This window comes from Diabrotica virgifera, chromosome 5 (assembly GCF_917563875.1).
Source record: "Diabrotica virgifera virgifera chromosome 5, PGI_DIABVI_V3a".
NCBI lineage: Eukaryota > Metazoa > Arthropoda > Insecta > Coleoptera > Chrysomelidae > Diabrotica > Diabrotica virgifera.
In genome coordinates, this window is record NC_065447.1 from 52,181,457 (window position 1) to 52,196,909 (window position 15,453).

The 15,453-nt window shown below is 35.9% G+C and overlaps 1 protein-coding gene across 1 annotated transcript in view; it reads left to right on the plus strand.

The window, feature by feature from the left end:
• The window catches only part of LOC126885725 (axotactin), a 128,203-nt gene that overhangs the window by 28,886 nt on the left and 83,864 nt on the right, over nt 1-15,453 (plus strand). The window contains exons 4-6 of the mRNA XM_050652493.1: nt 1,225-1,444; nt 2,182-2,317; nt 6,621-6,905. Coding sequence (XP_050508450.1) covers nt 1,225-1,444; nt 2,182-2,317; nt 6,621-6,905 — 641 coding nt within the window. The remainder of the gene's footprint in view (nt 1-1,224; nt 1,445-2,181; nt 2,318-6,620; nt 6,906-15,453) is intronic.

The window sequence follows — 15,453 nt, forward strand, 5'->3', positions numbered from 1 at the left end:
AGTATCTGGTAGAATCAAGCACCAATTTCTGTCTACACTGTTTTGTGTAACCGCAAGGTGCACCTAATTGTTTGGTTCTATTTCCTTCCCTTTTGTATTTATATATGCGTAACCTATATTTCTTTTAGTCTCGCGCTTAATTTTTTTATGTCGTTGGCTATCCTTGTCGTTACATCTAGAAGGCGCCTTCTTTTCTGGAGTTGGTAAGACACCTGGAGAAATCTATGGGGTATAAACCTATTCATTTTCCTAGTATTTTACTAAAAAGGGATAAGCCACAAAAAACCTTTAGAACAATCCTAATATTTTTAGGTTCGAAAAATATAACATAAGGGGACAAGCCACACATTTAATAAACATACCGTTCCTAAGTTTATGTTTTAGTAATCACTGCTACTTGTGCATACTGTATAGTCTTTGACATCTTCCTTTTCATTTCAAAACGGATCTTAGTCACTGTGTTCAGAATCAAATTCAGAAACGTCTATTTTCCATTTACATGCACGGGAATGTTCCGCCGCCATGTTGATTACTACTGTGGCTTGTCTCCTTCTGTTGCAGTATAAAGTTATGGTGACATAACGGGACTTGCTGCAGCGGCGCCGTCTATGAGAAATCAGCTGAAATGTTCTGTTTGGGACATTAATATGGCCTTAAAGTGTGCGATTTCTACTTAAACTCATTTTTGACGAAATTGTGGCTTGTCCCGTTCTGGTCCCAAGGTCTTTTATTGTCTTCCATTTGTCGTTCATCGCTCATGTAACACTATCTCTTACTCCCATTTTTTTCAAATCCTCTCTGACTGCATCTTTTTCAACGTTTTCTAGGCTGTCCTACAGACCTTGTTCCATCTAATCTTTCGCAAAACAGATTGTTTATAAGGCGGTTGTCATAACCGTGTACGAGTATCATATGTCCTGTCCATCTTAGTCTGTTGGTCTTTATATTATCACCAAATCTTCCTTTTCGAAGAGTAACTCGTTGTTGTGTCTGCCCTCCATTCGTTTATCACGCTATCTCTGCAAACGCCATATTATTGCTTGAAAGAATTTACGTTCTCACATCAGCAATTTATTTACTTCTTTTTTTTTAACAATTTCTGAGATAAAAATCGAAACATCAAATATAACGTATTTTCAATTAAATTAGTGGTTTATTTCCATTCAGTTAAGTATGAATTTATATTGATTGCATATATCCAACATTGTTTTTGTTTTATTACAGACTATGTAGACAAATTTCATTTCAATTTCGGACACGTTTACCACATGGTCTGTTAGTTTACCATAACGTAAAGGTTACGGAAGGGATATCCCTAAAACCATATGCTTTATACATAATTGTTCAGCAAGGACAGTTAAAAGTTGTACATGTATTTGGTAAACATTCCACTGCTCTTACAGTGGGAAGAGGACTCAATAGGGATGAATGGCATTCAGTAACGGTAAGGATTATCTGAAAAAAATTAACTATTACATTTTTTTACCTATTTTGAAACCTTCTTCTTGTGTAATACTGTCTCCTTTGGTGGAGGTTAGCGACTACACTGCCCAAAAATCAGCCCAAAAAACAAAAAGCTTGGTAATAGCCAAAGAACCAATAAGATGCAAATTGGAGTTAGGCAATCAAATTATACAACAAGTAATGACTTTCAAATACCTGGGAATTAATCTATCAACCGACAACAATATTGAAGAAGAGGTAAAAGACCAAATAATTAACGCCAGTACAACGGCCGGATGCCTAAACGACACAATTTGAAAAAAAAACATCTAAGAGTGGAAACAAAGGCCCGAATATATGTCAGTTACTAGGCCAGTTATGACTTACACGGCCGAAACAAGACCAAACACAAGCAAAACACAAAGACATCTGGAGATCAAGGGAATGAATATCTTAAGAAGGATTGCTGGAAAACGACTACAGGACAGAGTAAGAAGTGAGGAAGTCAGACGCATATGTGGGGTAGACAATATAAATACCTGGGTAAAGAACAGAAATAAAAAGTGGAATCAACACATAAGCAGGATGTCTGAATCAATCGGACCTTGTCAAAAGCCTTTTCAAATACGATTGAACAGATGTACCAATTCTCTAACTAGTTAAAATATTGTATGACTTACGTGAATTAATACATGTCATGTATATTTTGCAAATTAATAATCAAATAATTATTTTTAGGTTAGAATAGATGTTCACGGAGCAAGACTGATGGCTACTGTAGATGATTTAAAGGAAGAGACAACTTTAAAAGGCCTTGATAAAGATAATAATTATGGAGTTTCCTCAAATGTTACATCTGTGATTTTAATTGGAGGTATATATCACCTATTACTCTCTTATATTCAAAATAGGAAAAGATTTTTTGATCGAGGTCGATGATAATAAATAAGAGCGTTTTGAAGTAAATAATCTCTGTTTTATAATTCTGCGGAACCATCTTTTAATTTGTTAAATATGACAGTTTGATCTGTGAGGTATTCAAAATTATTCAAAACACTTTTGATAGTATGTCAAATAATTGCTTAATTCTGCAAATAGCCGTTAAGTTTCTTCGTTTCACACTTCTTTACTTTATTTCGTTATAATTGACCAAAGCCGGACAGTCATTATAATGGACGTTGAACTCAACATTTTGTTACAATAGGGCTTTTGACCCTACAAAAACCCTATTGACCCCCGTTGGGTGCCAACTGATGACATAATATGATCAAATGATTTTACGAGTACTTACTTACTTTCTGCGTCCGGAATACCAACAACTTTAAATTCTGTATTTCCAATGGTTGGCCACATAGATGACCCTGTCATTTGCTATAATTTTTTAGTTAGTTATCTTTATTCCAAAAAATCACAAATTTACAATAAATATAATTTTAACAAATGTACAAGAACAATATGTGATTTTAGCCTAAGCGTTGGAACCGTCTAGATCATTAAAATTTATTAAAAAGAATTCATCCAGACTATAAAAAACATATTGACCTAACAATTTTTTAATTTTTTTTTAAACTTACATATTGAAAGTACTTTAATCCCAGTGGGCAAATGGTTGTATACTTTAATACCGGAGTACAATGGACCATTTCGAGTACGTCTATAATTATAATTGGGAAGAATAATTATATCTTGCCTGCGTGTATTGTGACTGTGTATGTCAGAAGGTTTTAACAATTCATGTCGTTTTCTATGTATAAGCAGAGATATCTTATAAATATAAATATTAATGAGCGTCATTATTCCATGATCTTTGAAGAGAGGTCTACATGAATTTCTATTTGTTAAGTTGAATAGTGCTCGAATTGCTCGTTTTTGAGCCACAAATGTGGATTCTGCTGTGCTAGCCGCGCCCCAAAATTCCACACCATATTGCATAATACTTTGAAATTGAGCAAAATAAACTATTTTTGCCACACAAAAATTTGTATTTTGTCTAATTGCTCTTATGGCATATGTAGCTCTGCTAAGGGTTTTATTAAGTTCAGTTATGTGGTAACTCCAATCAAGTTTGCTGTCTATGTTTATGCCTAAAAATTTAATTGTATGACAAGAAGTAATGTTTTCTTGATCTACTTTAATAACAACATCTTCCACATTTTGATACAAATTAAAACGGATACTTTGTGTTTTACTAATATTCAGAACCAATTTATTGGCGAGAAACCAGTCTGATATCTCTTCAACTGTAGTAGCGGCACAGGATGTTAATGTATCAGAACTATCGCCTTTAATTACTATACTCGTATCATCTGCAAAAAGTGAAAATGTGGTATTCGGGAAACTAGCTACCAAGTCATTGATATAGATAAGAAACAGTGTTGGTCCTAAAACAGACCCTTGTGGAACTCCACACTGAACTTCTGCGAAATTTGAATAGGATGCTTCACAGCTACTATCAGAATTATTTATTCTAACACACATTTTTCTGTGTGATAGGTATGCCTGAAACCATTTATGTGGTGTACCTCTAATGCCGTAGTAGTAGATCTTGTCCTGTAGTCTACGCAATCTTGTCCGTAGATGGTCTACGCAATCGAATGCTTTCGATAAATCACAGAAAATACCAAGAGGATGGTGTTTTGCTTCCAAGATTTTATGCACATTTTCGATTAGAGAAAATGCTGCATCTGTAGTACTCATATCAGATCTAAAGCCATATTGAGAAGTTGTTAGAATTTTATGTTTATTTAAAAAAAGAAGTAATTGTTTATTTACGCACCATTCTAATAGTTTTGAAAGGGACGGTAATAGAGACACTCCGCGATAGTTCTCCATATTACACCTATCACCTTTTTTATGTACAGGAATAACTACCGATTTTTTAAAACAATTAGGAAATATTCCGTGTTCAAGAGACAAATTAAAAAGAAAAACTAAAGGCCTACAAAGGGTATTAATATTTTATTTTACAAGGGTAATTGGAATTTTGTCAAGCCCCGCGGATTTCTTTGGTTTTTGTGACAAAATGCACTCCCTGACATCAGTTTCTATTAAAGGTCCAAAAAACAATGAACTTACATTATTTGCCGGCAAACTCTGCAAATAGTTATCACTAGATTTTTTACTTTTGATATTAGGAATAATACTTAATGCAATGTGTTGAAAATTAAATCTTCTTCTGTGCAGGCCTCTCTCATCTCTGTGCATGATAGTAGACGCCGGCTGGTCTGAACTGCGCCACAGTCGCAGGTATCGTCATCCTGGTATCCCCATTTTTTCAGGTTACTAGCAACGCGAAACGCCGCGTCGGTTCTTAGTCTGTTTAGCGCTTTCCAAGTCGGATACGGTAAATTGTGTCCAGCAGCCATTTCCTCTGAGGGAGGAAAATGTGTCGCAGTAGCTGACGCTTGTCATAGGTGTATTCGGCGCGTCTCTGGCGCTTCGGGATGGATCTTGATGTTTTCAAGAAGTTTTCCGAGATCTTAGTCTGCTTGGCTGAGTTTGGTGGTCATATAAGGGGTGTCTTCGGTCCGTCCCCTGCTTTTTTCGTTCTACCTCTGACGTGACCTTCCTCCTGATAGGTGGTGGAGCAATCCCAGCTATGGGGTATACCTCTTCGATAGGTGTCGGTTTCAGGCAACCCGATATTATAAGAACCGTTTCATTTAGAGCCACGTCGACGTTCTTTGCGTGAGCAGAGTTTGCCCATACTGGCGCTCCAAACTCCGCGGCCGAAAAACAAACGGCCGAGAGTGTGTGGTTGTGCTCCACATTTTGTATTAGCTTGCGGATGATATTATTTCTGGCACTTACTTTCTTCTTGACATCTTGACAGTGGTATCGGTAAGACAGAGTTATATCCAGACGGACGCCAAGGTATTTTGGCATCTCGTTGTGTTCCAGCATCTGACCACGCCATTCCACCTCCAGCGGCCTTCGGGTATGCTTGTTTCTAAGGTGGAAAGCACATACCTGGGTTTTTGTAGGATTGAGTTTCAGATGTTTTTATCGTAGTATAGAGCTAAGTCTCCCAGGGCATCTGTCAGTTTCACTTCGATTTCATTTAAGGTTCTTCCCTGAGCTGCCACAGCTGTATCATCAGCGTAAATAAATTGCCTTGTTTGTTGGTGTATGGGTTGTTCGTTGGTGTATATGTTGTATAGAATCGGCGCGAGGACACTTCCCTGTGGTAGCCCATTTTTTTGGTCCCTCCACCGACTGTTCTTGGACTGGAGCGTTACGCTCCAGCGTATATTCTGGAGGAGACATTTCACTAATCTTGTTAGTCGGAAATCCTTTGTAATTTCGTAGAGTTTTTCGAGTAGCCGTTGATGGTTAACTGTGTCATAGGCGGCAGTTAGGTCTATGAACGCTACTCCTGTTATTTCTTTCCGTTCAAAACCATCTTCAATATGTTGGGTGAGATTAAGAATTTGACTGCAGCAGCACTTTATGGGTCTGAATCTTGCTTGTTCTGGAATAATTTTAGTCTCCACATATTCAGCGATCCGGTTCAGTATCATTCTTTTAAATGCCTTGAAAAGGTGGTACAAAAGAGAGACAGGTCTAAAACTCTTTGTATCCGCCGGATCTTTCCCTGGTTTTAAGAGGGCTACCACTCTAGCTTTCCTCCAGATTTTGGGGATTTGTAATGTACGGATGCAGCAATTCATCATTTTTTACGAGAATAATAGTTTATGGTAAGTGGAATAATGGTAAGTGTTCAAATTCATCCTCATCTTGATCAACGCATTTATTGCAACTTTTCGCTGAGAGGCAAGACCAGCGAAGCACGTCAAGCTGTCCGCGAAGATTTTCAAATTCTTCTTCAATTGCAGTTCGGAGATCGGAAAGAGTGCGCAGTCCTCTTGCAAAAATGTGGTTCTTGAAAAGGCCTCAGAGGAAGAAATCACAGGGTGTCAGGTAACATGATTGTGCGGGCCACTCAACGATTCTTTGTCTGCCTATCCATTCTTCAAAATGAACATTAAGGTACTCCCTCACACATGCCACGTAACTCGATGCCCAAATGTCTGATACAACAACTGTCTGAAGCACGAACAAGCTTCGTTTTAATCTTTTTCGACAACTTCGCCGCACTTATGTGCGTTGCCGGACTTATACCGACCGGCGACCCTAGTATGTTACTGAATAATTAGTAAAATCTTTTTATGTTACAGGACTTAGTTCGGAAGAAAGACTACATGGAGTGAAATACATAATTGAGTCGTTTGTTGGCTGCATCAAAAATGTCATTCTTAGCACAGGAAAGTCAGCCTCCGATCTTTTACCGATCACACCTCTTATTGCTACAAAACATGAGAATGTTCAAGAAGGATGTGCTGACAAATGCATATCCGAAGAAAACCTTTGTTTTCAAGGCTCGAAATGTATCAATCATTACAATATGTTTACTTGCGATTGTTTTGGAACAAAATACGAAGGGGAATATTGTGACATATACAGTAAGTATAGCTAATATTATTTTATTGTTAATTAAGTTCTTCTTCTTCTTCTTTTTATATAGACATTACTCTGTTTTTCAATGTGCCTCCAGTAAGTTGTCATTCCATCTTTTTCGTGGTCTTCCCACTGATCGTCTTCCTATTGGGGAACCGTCTCTCGCCGTCCTTACTACTCTATTTGTTGTCATTCGGCTTATGTGGTCGTTCCATTCTACTTTTCTGCTTTTCACCCAGTTATTAATGTTGTCCACCTTGCATCTCCTTCGTATATCTGCACTTCCAGCTCTATCCCACATCGTCTTACCATCGATTTTTCGCAATGTTTTCATCTCTGCTGTTTCTAGCATTCTTTTTGTCCTTTCTGTATCAGGTCGTGTTTCTGCCGCGTATGTCATTATTGGTCTGATGACTGTTTTGTAAATTCTGCCTTTCACTTCTTTTCCGATGTTTTTATTTCTCCATATTGTTTCATTCAGGCAACCTGCGGCTCTGTTTGCTTTATTCACCTGATCTTCCACTTCTGTTTCGAGGTTTCCGTAGCTGCATAGTGTGATGCCTAGATATTTAAACTCCATGACTTGTTCTATTATTTGACCCTCCAGCTCAAATTTACACCTTATTAGATCTGCTGTTATAGCCATGCATTTAGTCTTTTTTGGGGAAATTAACATGTTAAATTTTCTAGCGGTTATATGTATTAAATTCGTGCAGCATACGTTGTAAATCATCTTCACTTTGAGAGATTAGTATTGCGTCGTCTGCATAGCAGATTATTTTAAGTTGTTTTTCTCCCATTTGGTATGCGATTGGTTATACAAGATTGGTTATACAAAAATTTAAAGCAGAGGAGTGGAAAAACAAAGATAGAACTCTGCAGTCCGTATAATAAATAATTTATGACAAAAGCTTTAATTTTCAGCAATAATACAGGATGTAACATCTAATTCAATTAGCAGAGTCTATGAATTAACTAAATGAATTAAAGAATAAAAACCCCGACAACTCAGAAGAGACCTGATAATCGACTCCTAAGATATGCCGTAATAGCAGATGAATTCGGAAATAAGATAAATCGTGAGATCAAAAAACAGCTAGAAAGATCTGAATAAGAAAATATCGGTCGAAATCTAGATATAATGAATTCCGCCATGATCACCATAGCAAATGAAGTTTTTGAAATCAGAAAAAGGCCCAATAAAGAAAAAGGATTGGATGACCGATAAAATACTAGACCTTATTCAACAAATAAGAAATTGGAAAAATAAAGACGAGACTCGATATGAAGAAATATATCGACAAATAAGGTATGAGGTTAAGCGAGCAAAAGAGGCCTGGATGGAACAAATATGTTGTGAGATGGAAGAACTAAAAAGAAAACATGACGAGTTTAATGTACAAAAAACTTAAAGAAATTACCTACACTCAGAGAAAAAGAACTCCTCACTTTATGAGAAACTCCAGAGGTAAATTAATTCTTGGCTTAAACGAAAAAAAGGAAGAATGGACTAACTACATAAAAAAGCTCTTCCTGGATACGAGGCCATTACAACACCACAAAATATACGAACACTGGTCCTAGTATTTTAAAAGCGTAAGTAGCGAAAGCCATCAAACAAAGCAAAAATGGGAAATCTCCCGGCCCTGATCAAATAGCATCAGACTGGCTCAAACTTCTAGATAACGACAATTGTCTCAGAACTAACAAACATTTATATCCACATAAACGAAACTGGAGTAATACCACAAATATGGTTGGAGTCTGCATTTATCCCACTTCCAAAAAAACCTAATACATCATAATGTAAAGAATTTAGACTAATTAGTCTCATGAGCCACTCTCTCAAGCTACTTCTTAAGGTAATTCTTAATAAAATCAAGCAGAAATAATGTAAAGAGGCAACGAGAAACAAACAATTCGGTTTTAGAGGATGATTGGGAACAAGGGAAGATTTGTTCTCAATGCTAACATTACTTCAACGATCATGGGAAGTACAGAAACCAATTTATGTCTGCTTTATAGATTTTGAGAAGGCCTTTAATAGGGTTCAACATGATAGGCTGTTTGAATATTTAGAAATGATTGGAATAAATGATAAAGATCTGAGACCTTTACAACATCTATATTGGAATCAAGACGCTTCTATTCTGGTAGACGGCAAAGAAACAGATAAAATTTGCATTCAAAGAGGTGTCAGACAGGGTTGTGTGCTATCCCCAACTTTGTTTAATGTTTACTCAGAAATAATTCTTAACGAAGCCTTGGAAGGGCAATGTGGAGTTCGACTCGGGGGAGAAACTATTAACAACATCAGATATGCAGATCCGCGATCACGGCTGAAAGTATCGAAGATCTTCAATTCGTTATAGATCGAGTCACTAGAGAATGCCCTAATAACGTACTTAGCATAAATACAACAAAGACTAAGTTGCTTATGGTTAGTAAACAAGACGTCGGCCCTATGCAACTAATTGTCAATAATGAACCTTTAACAAAAGTTAACCATTTTAAATACCTAGGATGTTGGATAAACGAGACACTAAATCTGGATGAAGAAATTAAAACTCGTATAGAAATTGAAAGAGGGGCATTTATGAAACTTAGATCTGTTCTGAGCAACTCGCAGCTGAATTTACAACTAAGAATCAAGTTCCTAAAATGTTATGTGTATCTTGTATTACTGTATGGATGTGAAACCTGGATCATGAAGGTTAACATGATGAACAAATTAGAAGCCTTCTAGATGTGATCATATCGTAGAATGCTCAGAATAACTTGAGTTCAACGCATTTCAAACAGAGAAGTCTTAAACAGAGTAGGTCAAGGCGAAGGTGACTTAATCAAGATGATAAAAAAGAGAAAACTTGAATATCTCGGGAATATAATCTGAGGTAGCAGATACAGGATACTGCAGTTCAACGGAAAGATCGACGGAAAAAAAAGAAAGTGGTAGGAAGAAATATTCATGGCTCCGAAACCTTCGTCAATGGACTGGTTTATCAGCAGATGAATTATTACATGCAGCGCAAGATCGAGAACGATATCGGCAAATTGTCATGGAAGCTACCCACGCCTAAAATTTGGGCACGGTACTTAAAGAAGAAGATGAATTAACTCAGCGTCACAACAATTTTCAAACAAAATTATAGAGGCGTTGGAGACAGATGACTGGATACAAAAGAAAGGATTACTGTAACAGCATAAACATCTGGATAGCAAAGCAGATAATGAAATAATAATAGTTACGTCGGAAAGATAGGGACTACTAAAATTCCCAAGATACTGTCGAACTTAAAATGTCTGTTAAAGAACAATAAGGAAACGTGTAGCTATAAGAAAACATGAAACAACATTTGTTGTGTTTATATTGTTATTTTGAGAATTTGAAATTAGTCATTAAAAGAATGATTATGATGAGGGTGAAGTGCGTGCGTAGAATCTGTTTTCCTTTTTGTGCTATACTTTTATTAAAGGTTCTACCAGTTTATATGATGTAAGTTTTTCGAGAGTATTACATGTAAGTTTGTATACTACACTGTGTAAGTGCTTTTAATTTTGGCTCTTTTTCTTAATAATATATATTTGAAATTTGTGTTATTCCTTTCTTTTTTATGTGTTTGGCAATTTTAGTTGATATTTTGCCTGTATATGTAATCAAAGATGGGTGAATTTGTGGCAGAAGAGTTTGTGATTACTAACACTTACTTCAAACTCCCTTACAGAAGATTATATACATGGAAATCACCTCAAGACACTCCAGGCCGCATAGTGAGAAATCAAATAGATTACATCATGATTAATAAAAGATTCCGAAACAACATAACATCAGTCAAGACTAGCGTTACCAGGTGTCCCGATTTTCAACGGTCTGGGGACGCGTACCGATTTGTACCTGATCGGGACACTAAATGTCCCGAAAAATTTCACCAACGAAAAGCAATTTCAGCATGACTTGCAGTGAATTTTATAACTATTTTATAAAAAAACAAGGCACTCCAAAAAGGCAAAATCGAATGAAAAATATAATTTTAATAAAAAATAAATAATTTACTTAATCTACGATTTTGTTTTGTAATTTCGTCTGATTATTATGGTTATATGTAGGATTAAATACAGATTATATAAACACCATGTATGTAGTCCAGTAAATGAACGCGAAATACGGCGATACCGTGTAACTTTCAGGGTCAACTCCAAATTGCATGAAAATTTGGATTTAGGTTCTACTTAATATCCACTTCAAAACTGAACTTCTGCAGATAATTGCTTTTACTCGGGGATGACAGTAATCTCTAGTTAGAGGTGAAAATCCGCACGTTTAAAATAAGTCCGGAAATGGATAAATTCTAAGCAACTTTAGTTCTATAAAAATGTTTAACTTAGTTAATACTTTTCGAGTTATTTCGGATTGAAAATGTTTATTTTTCGACAAAAAATCACGTTTTCAGGCGATTTTTCACAAACAACTCAAAAAGTAAGTATTTGATCGAAAAAAAAAATATTCTTAAGAAAAATGTAGCATATAACAAAGAAAAAAAGGTTATGAATTCGTAAAGACCCAGCAAAATCAAATAGCTTTTGAAAAATACGTTCTTATTCGTCAAAATCAAAAACAAATAAATATTTCAACATAAAATAATCAAAACATGAAGCCATTTTCGGAAAAAAACCATTAAAACTTTTTTTGAAGTGTTTAATAAAGCTTTATTTTTATGTTTTAAAAAAGTTTCTAGCATCAAAACTAAGCGAGTTATGCTCAAAATCAAGTTGACCCCTTTTTTTGTTAAAAAATCGTAAAGATCCCCCAGTATTTAGCACCCTAAATGAAATTAATCGTTACCGCTTTACAAACAATTTAGTTTAATTGTGTATTTTTTATATGATCTGTAAGTTTCACCGGTTTGAAGGCTTTATTTTTGAAATAGTCATAGTTGAAAGGGCCTGAACGAGTCACTAATCACGAGTGTATGCAAAATATGAACAGCCATATCTTAACCAATTTTTGTCTTACAGAAAAACAAATTGAAACTATCATATTTATAAAAGTAAAACCGACATTTTTTACTCGAGATTTTTCGTATCACTAATACTTTTTTAGTTATTTTGAAAAAAGGGCATTTTTCCAATATTTTAGTTAGACCATATTTTTACTATAAAACCAATGTTTTTCAAAAATAAGCACTTCCAACCGGTAAACCCTACAGATCGTATAAACAATACACATATAAAGTAAATTATAAATCGGTAACGATTAATTTTATTTAGTTTGCTAAATAGGAGGAGATTTTCACGATTTTTTTGCCAAAAAAGGGGCTTACTTTATTTTGAGCGTAACTCGCTTAGTTTTAATGCTATAGACTTTTATATAAAACAAAAATAAAGATTTTTTAAATACTTTAAATAATTTCTAATAAGTGCTTCCCGAAAATTCTTCATTTTGTGATTATTTAACGTTGAAATATTCGATTTTGAATTTGACGAATAAGAACGTATTTTTGATTAGCTACAACTTTGCTTTTACTGGTTTTATAGACTTTCTGTTTTTTATTGTTTTTTTATAAGCTACATTTCTGCTAAGAATATTTTTTTCGATAAAATACTTCTTGAGTTGTTTTCGAAAAAAAAAAAATCGAAAAATACACAATTTTAATCGCAAATTACTCGAAAAGTGTTGACTTAGTTAAAAATTCTATAGATCAAAAATTGTTTAGAATTAGTCAATTTATCCATTTTGAGACTTATTTTAAACATCCGTTTTTTCACCCCCGAGAAGGGGTAACTGTCACCCCCCAAGTAAAAGCAACCAACGGTACAAGTTCAACTTTGAAGTAAACGGTAAGTAGAACCTAAAACCAAATTTTCATGCAATTTGGAGTTAACCCTGAAAATTACACTCCAATACGGTCATTTACTGGACTATTGTTGTTTATTTGTCCCGATCTACAACCTTAAATCCCGATTTGTTTTACCTTATGTACCGATTTAAAACAAATCGGACCTGGCAACACTAGTCAAGACATACCCAGGAGCTGATATCAAGTAAGACCATAACCCAGTGATTGGCAAAATTAAGCTCAGGCTAAAAAGGTTTCAGACACGTAGTGTCAATCCAAAATTCGACATCAGGCTATTAAAAGACCAAAACACAGAACAGAGTGTAAAACGGTATATACAGAACAACTTGAATACCGTTACTCAATCGGATATCATGGACCAGGAGATAGAAAAGTTGCATACAGTTTCAGAAGACATACGTGAGAAATTCCTCAAACCACCAAAAATAAAGAAGAAATCGTGGATGACAAACGAGATTTTAGATATGATGGAAGAGAGGCGAAAGTCTAAAGATCAGGACATGTCATTAAACAAAAGAATAGATAAAGAGATTAAAAAAGCAATTAGAATAGCTACGGATACACGACTAAGAGAACAGTGTGCGGAAATCCAGCAATTACAACATAAACACGATTCGTTCAATATGCACAAAAAAGTTAAAGAATCTGCAGGCTTATACAAACCTAGAAAAGTTGGGTATTGGGCAGATAGCCAAGGCAAACCACTGTTAAGTGTGGAAGAAAAACTAGACACGTGGAAGAAATATGTGGAAGTTACTTTTTCAGATGAAAGGCAGAATACCATTGAAGACACTGAATGCCAAACAGGACCCCCGATTACCATTGAAGAAGTCACGTCAGCTATTAAAACAACTAAAGATGGTAAAGCTGTAGGGCCTGACCAGTTTTATGTAGAATTCCTAAAACTTATGGATGAACAAGGAATAAAATGGATAACAATTGTATTCAACAAAATATACGTAACTGGAAAAATACCCCAAAGCTGGTTAAAGTCGACCTTCGTAACTTTACCCAAAAAAGTAAATGCCAAAACAGGTGAAGACTACAGAACAATTAGCCTAATGAGCCACTTACTCAAAACGTTTCTGAAAGTGATACACGGCAGAATGTATAAAAAATGCGAAGAACAGGTATCATGGACGCAGTTTGGATTCCGCGATGCCTTAGGCACCCGAGAGGCTCTATTCGCTATCCAAGTGCTTATGCAAAGATGCAGGGATGTTGACTGTGACGTGTATATTAGTTGTATCGACTACAAAAAGGCGTTTGATAGAGTAAAACATGATAAACTCATAAACATCTAGAAAGAAGCGGGAGTAGATGATAGAGACTTGAGAATCATATATAATTTGTATTACAACCAAACTGCCAATATTAAAGTGGATGGCCAATTGACAGAGGCAGTCTCCATAGATAGAGGAGTGAGGCAAGGATGCATCCTATCCCCGGTGCTGTTTAATATATACTCTGAATGTATCTTCGAGCAAGCGCTGGGAGAACTACAGGAAGGCGTATTAGTCAATGGAGTGCGTCTGAACAACATTAGATATGCCGACGACGCTGTAGTTTTTGCAGACAGTTTAGATGGTTTGCAAAGAATAATGTCGCGCATATCAGATATAAGTAGAGAATATGGACTTGATCTCAATACGAAAAAAACAAAGTACATGGTAGTCAGTAAGCGCGAAATATTAAATACACAGCTTTTGGTTAACCAACAACTAATTGACAGGGTCGACAGCTACACATACCTTGGTACCAACATAAACAGCCCGTGGGACCACTCAAGTGAAATAAAACAGCGCATAGGAAAAGCGAGATCAGCGTTCATAATGATGAAGTCTCTTTTCAGAAGCCACGATTTACCTCTTGCTACCAGAATCTCTATCATCAGATACTCTGTATTTTCTACGTTATTATACGGAGTAGAGGCCTGGACACTTTCCAAGGCTTCTTTGAGAAAACTCAAGGTATTCGAGATGTGGTGTTACAGGCGCATTTTGAGAATTTCGTGGGTGGATCGTGTGACTAATGTTGAGGTTCTACGTAGAATAGGCAAGGAATGCGAGATTATTAACACAATCAAAGAGCGCAAACTAGAATATCTTGGCCATGTTATGAGGAATGTACAGAGATATGGCTTGTTGCAACTCATTCTTCAAGGCAAGGTATTTGGAAAGAGAGTACCAGGGAGAAGAAGAAAATCTTGGCTTCAACATCTGAGAAAGTGGTTTAATACATCGACAACCGGACTATTCAGAATAGTAGCAAGCAAAGTTAGGATAGCCATGCTGATCGAAAACATTCGGACGGATAGGCACCTTAAGAAGAAGAAGAAGTAATCGAGTGGAAGGTACTGGGTTAACCTAGGTCTTAACGGCCTGTTATGTGTGTAAATAAATAGAAGGTACTGGGCAGAAGGTACCAAACACATAAAAAAGAAAGGAATAACGCTAGCTTTTAGGACAAACAACAACTTGGCACATATATTAAGAACAACAAGAGTCAAAAGAAAAAGCACTTACATAGTGGGGTATACAAACTTACATATGGTCCAAAAACTTACCTCGGCCAAACTAGTAGAACCTTTAATGAACGTATAGCAGAACACAAAAGGGATTTCAATAATAGAAAAACAGATTCAACGCACTCTCCGTTCTACATCATAATCATTATATTAATGACCAATTTCATA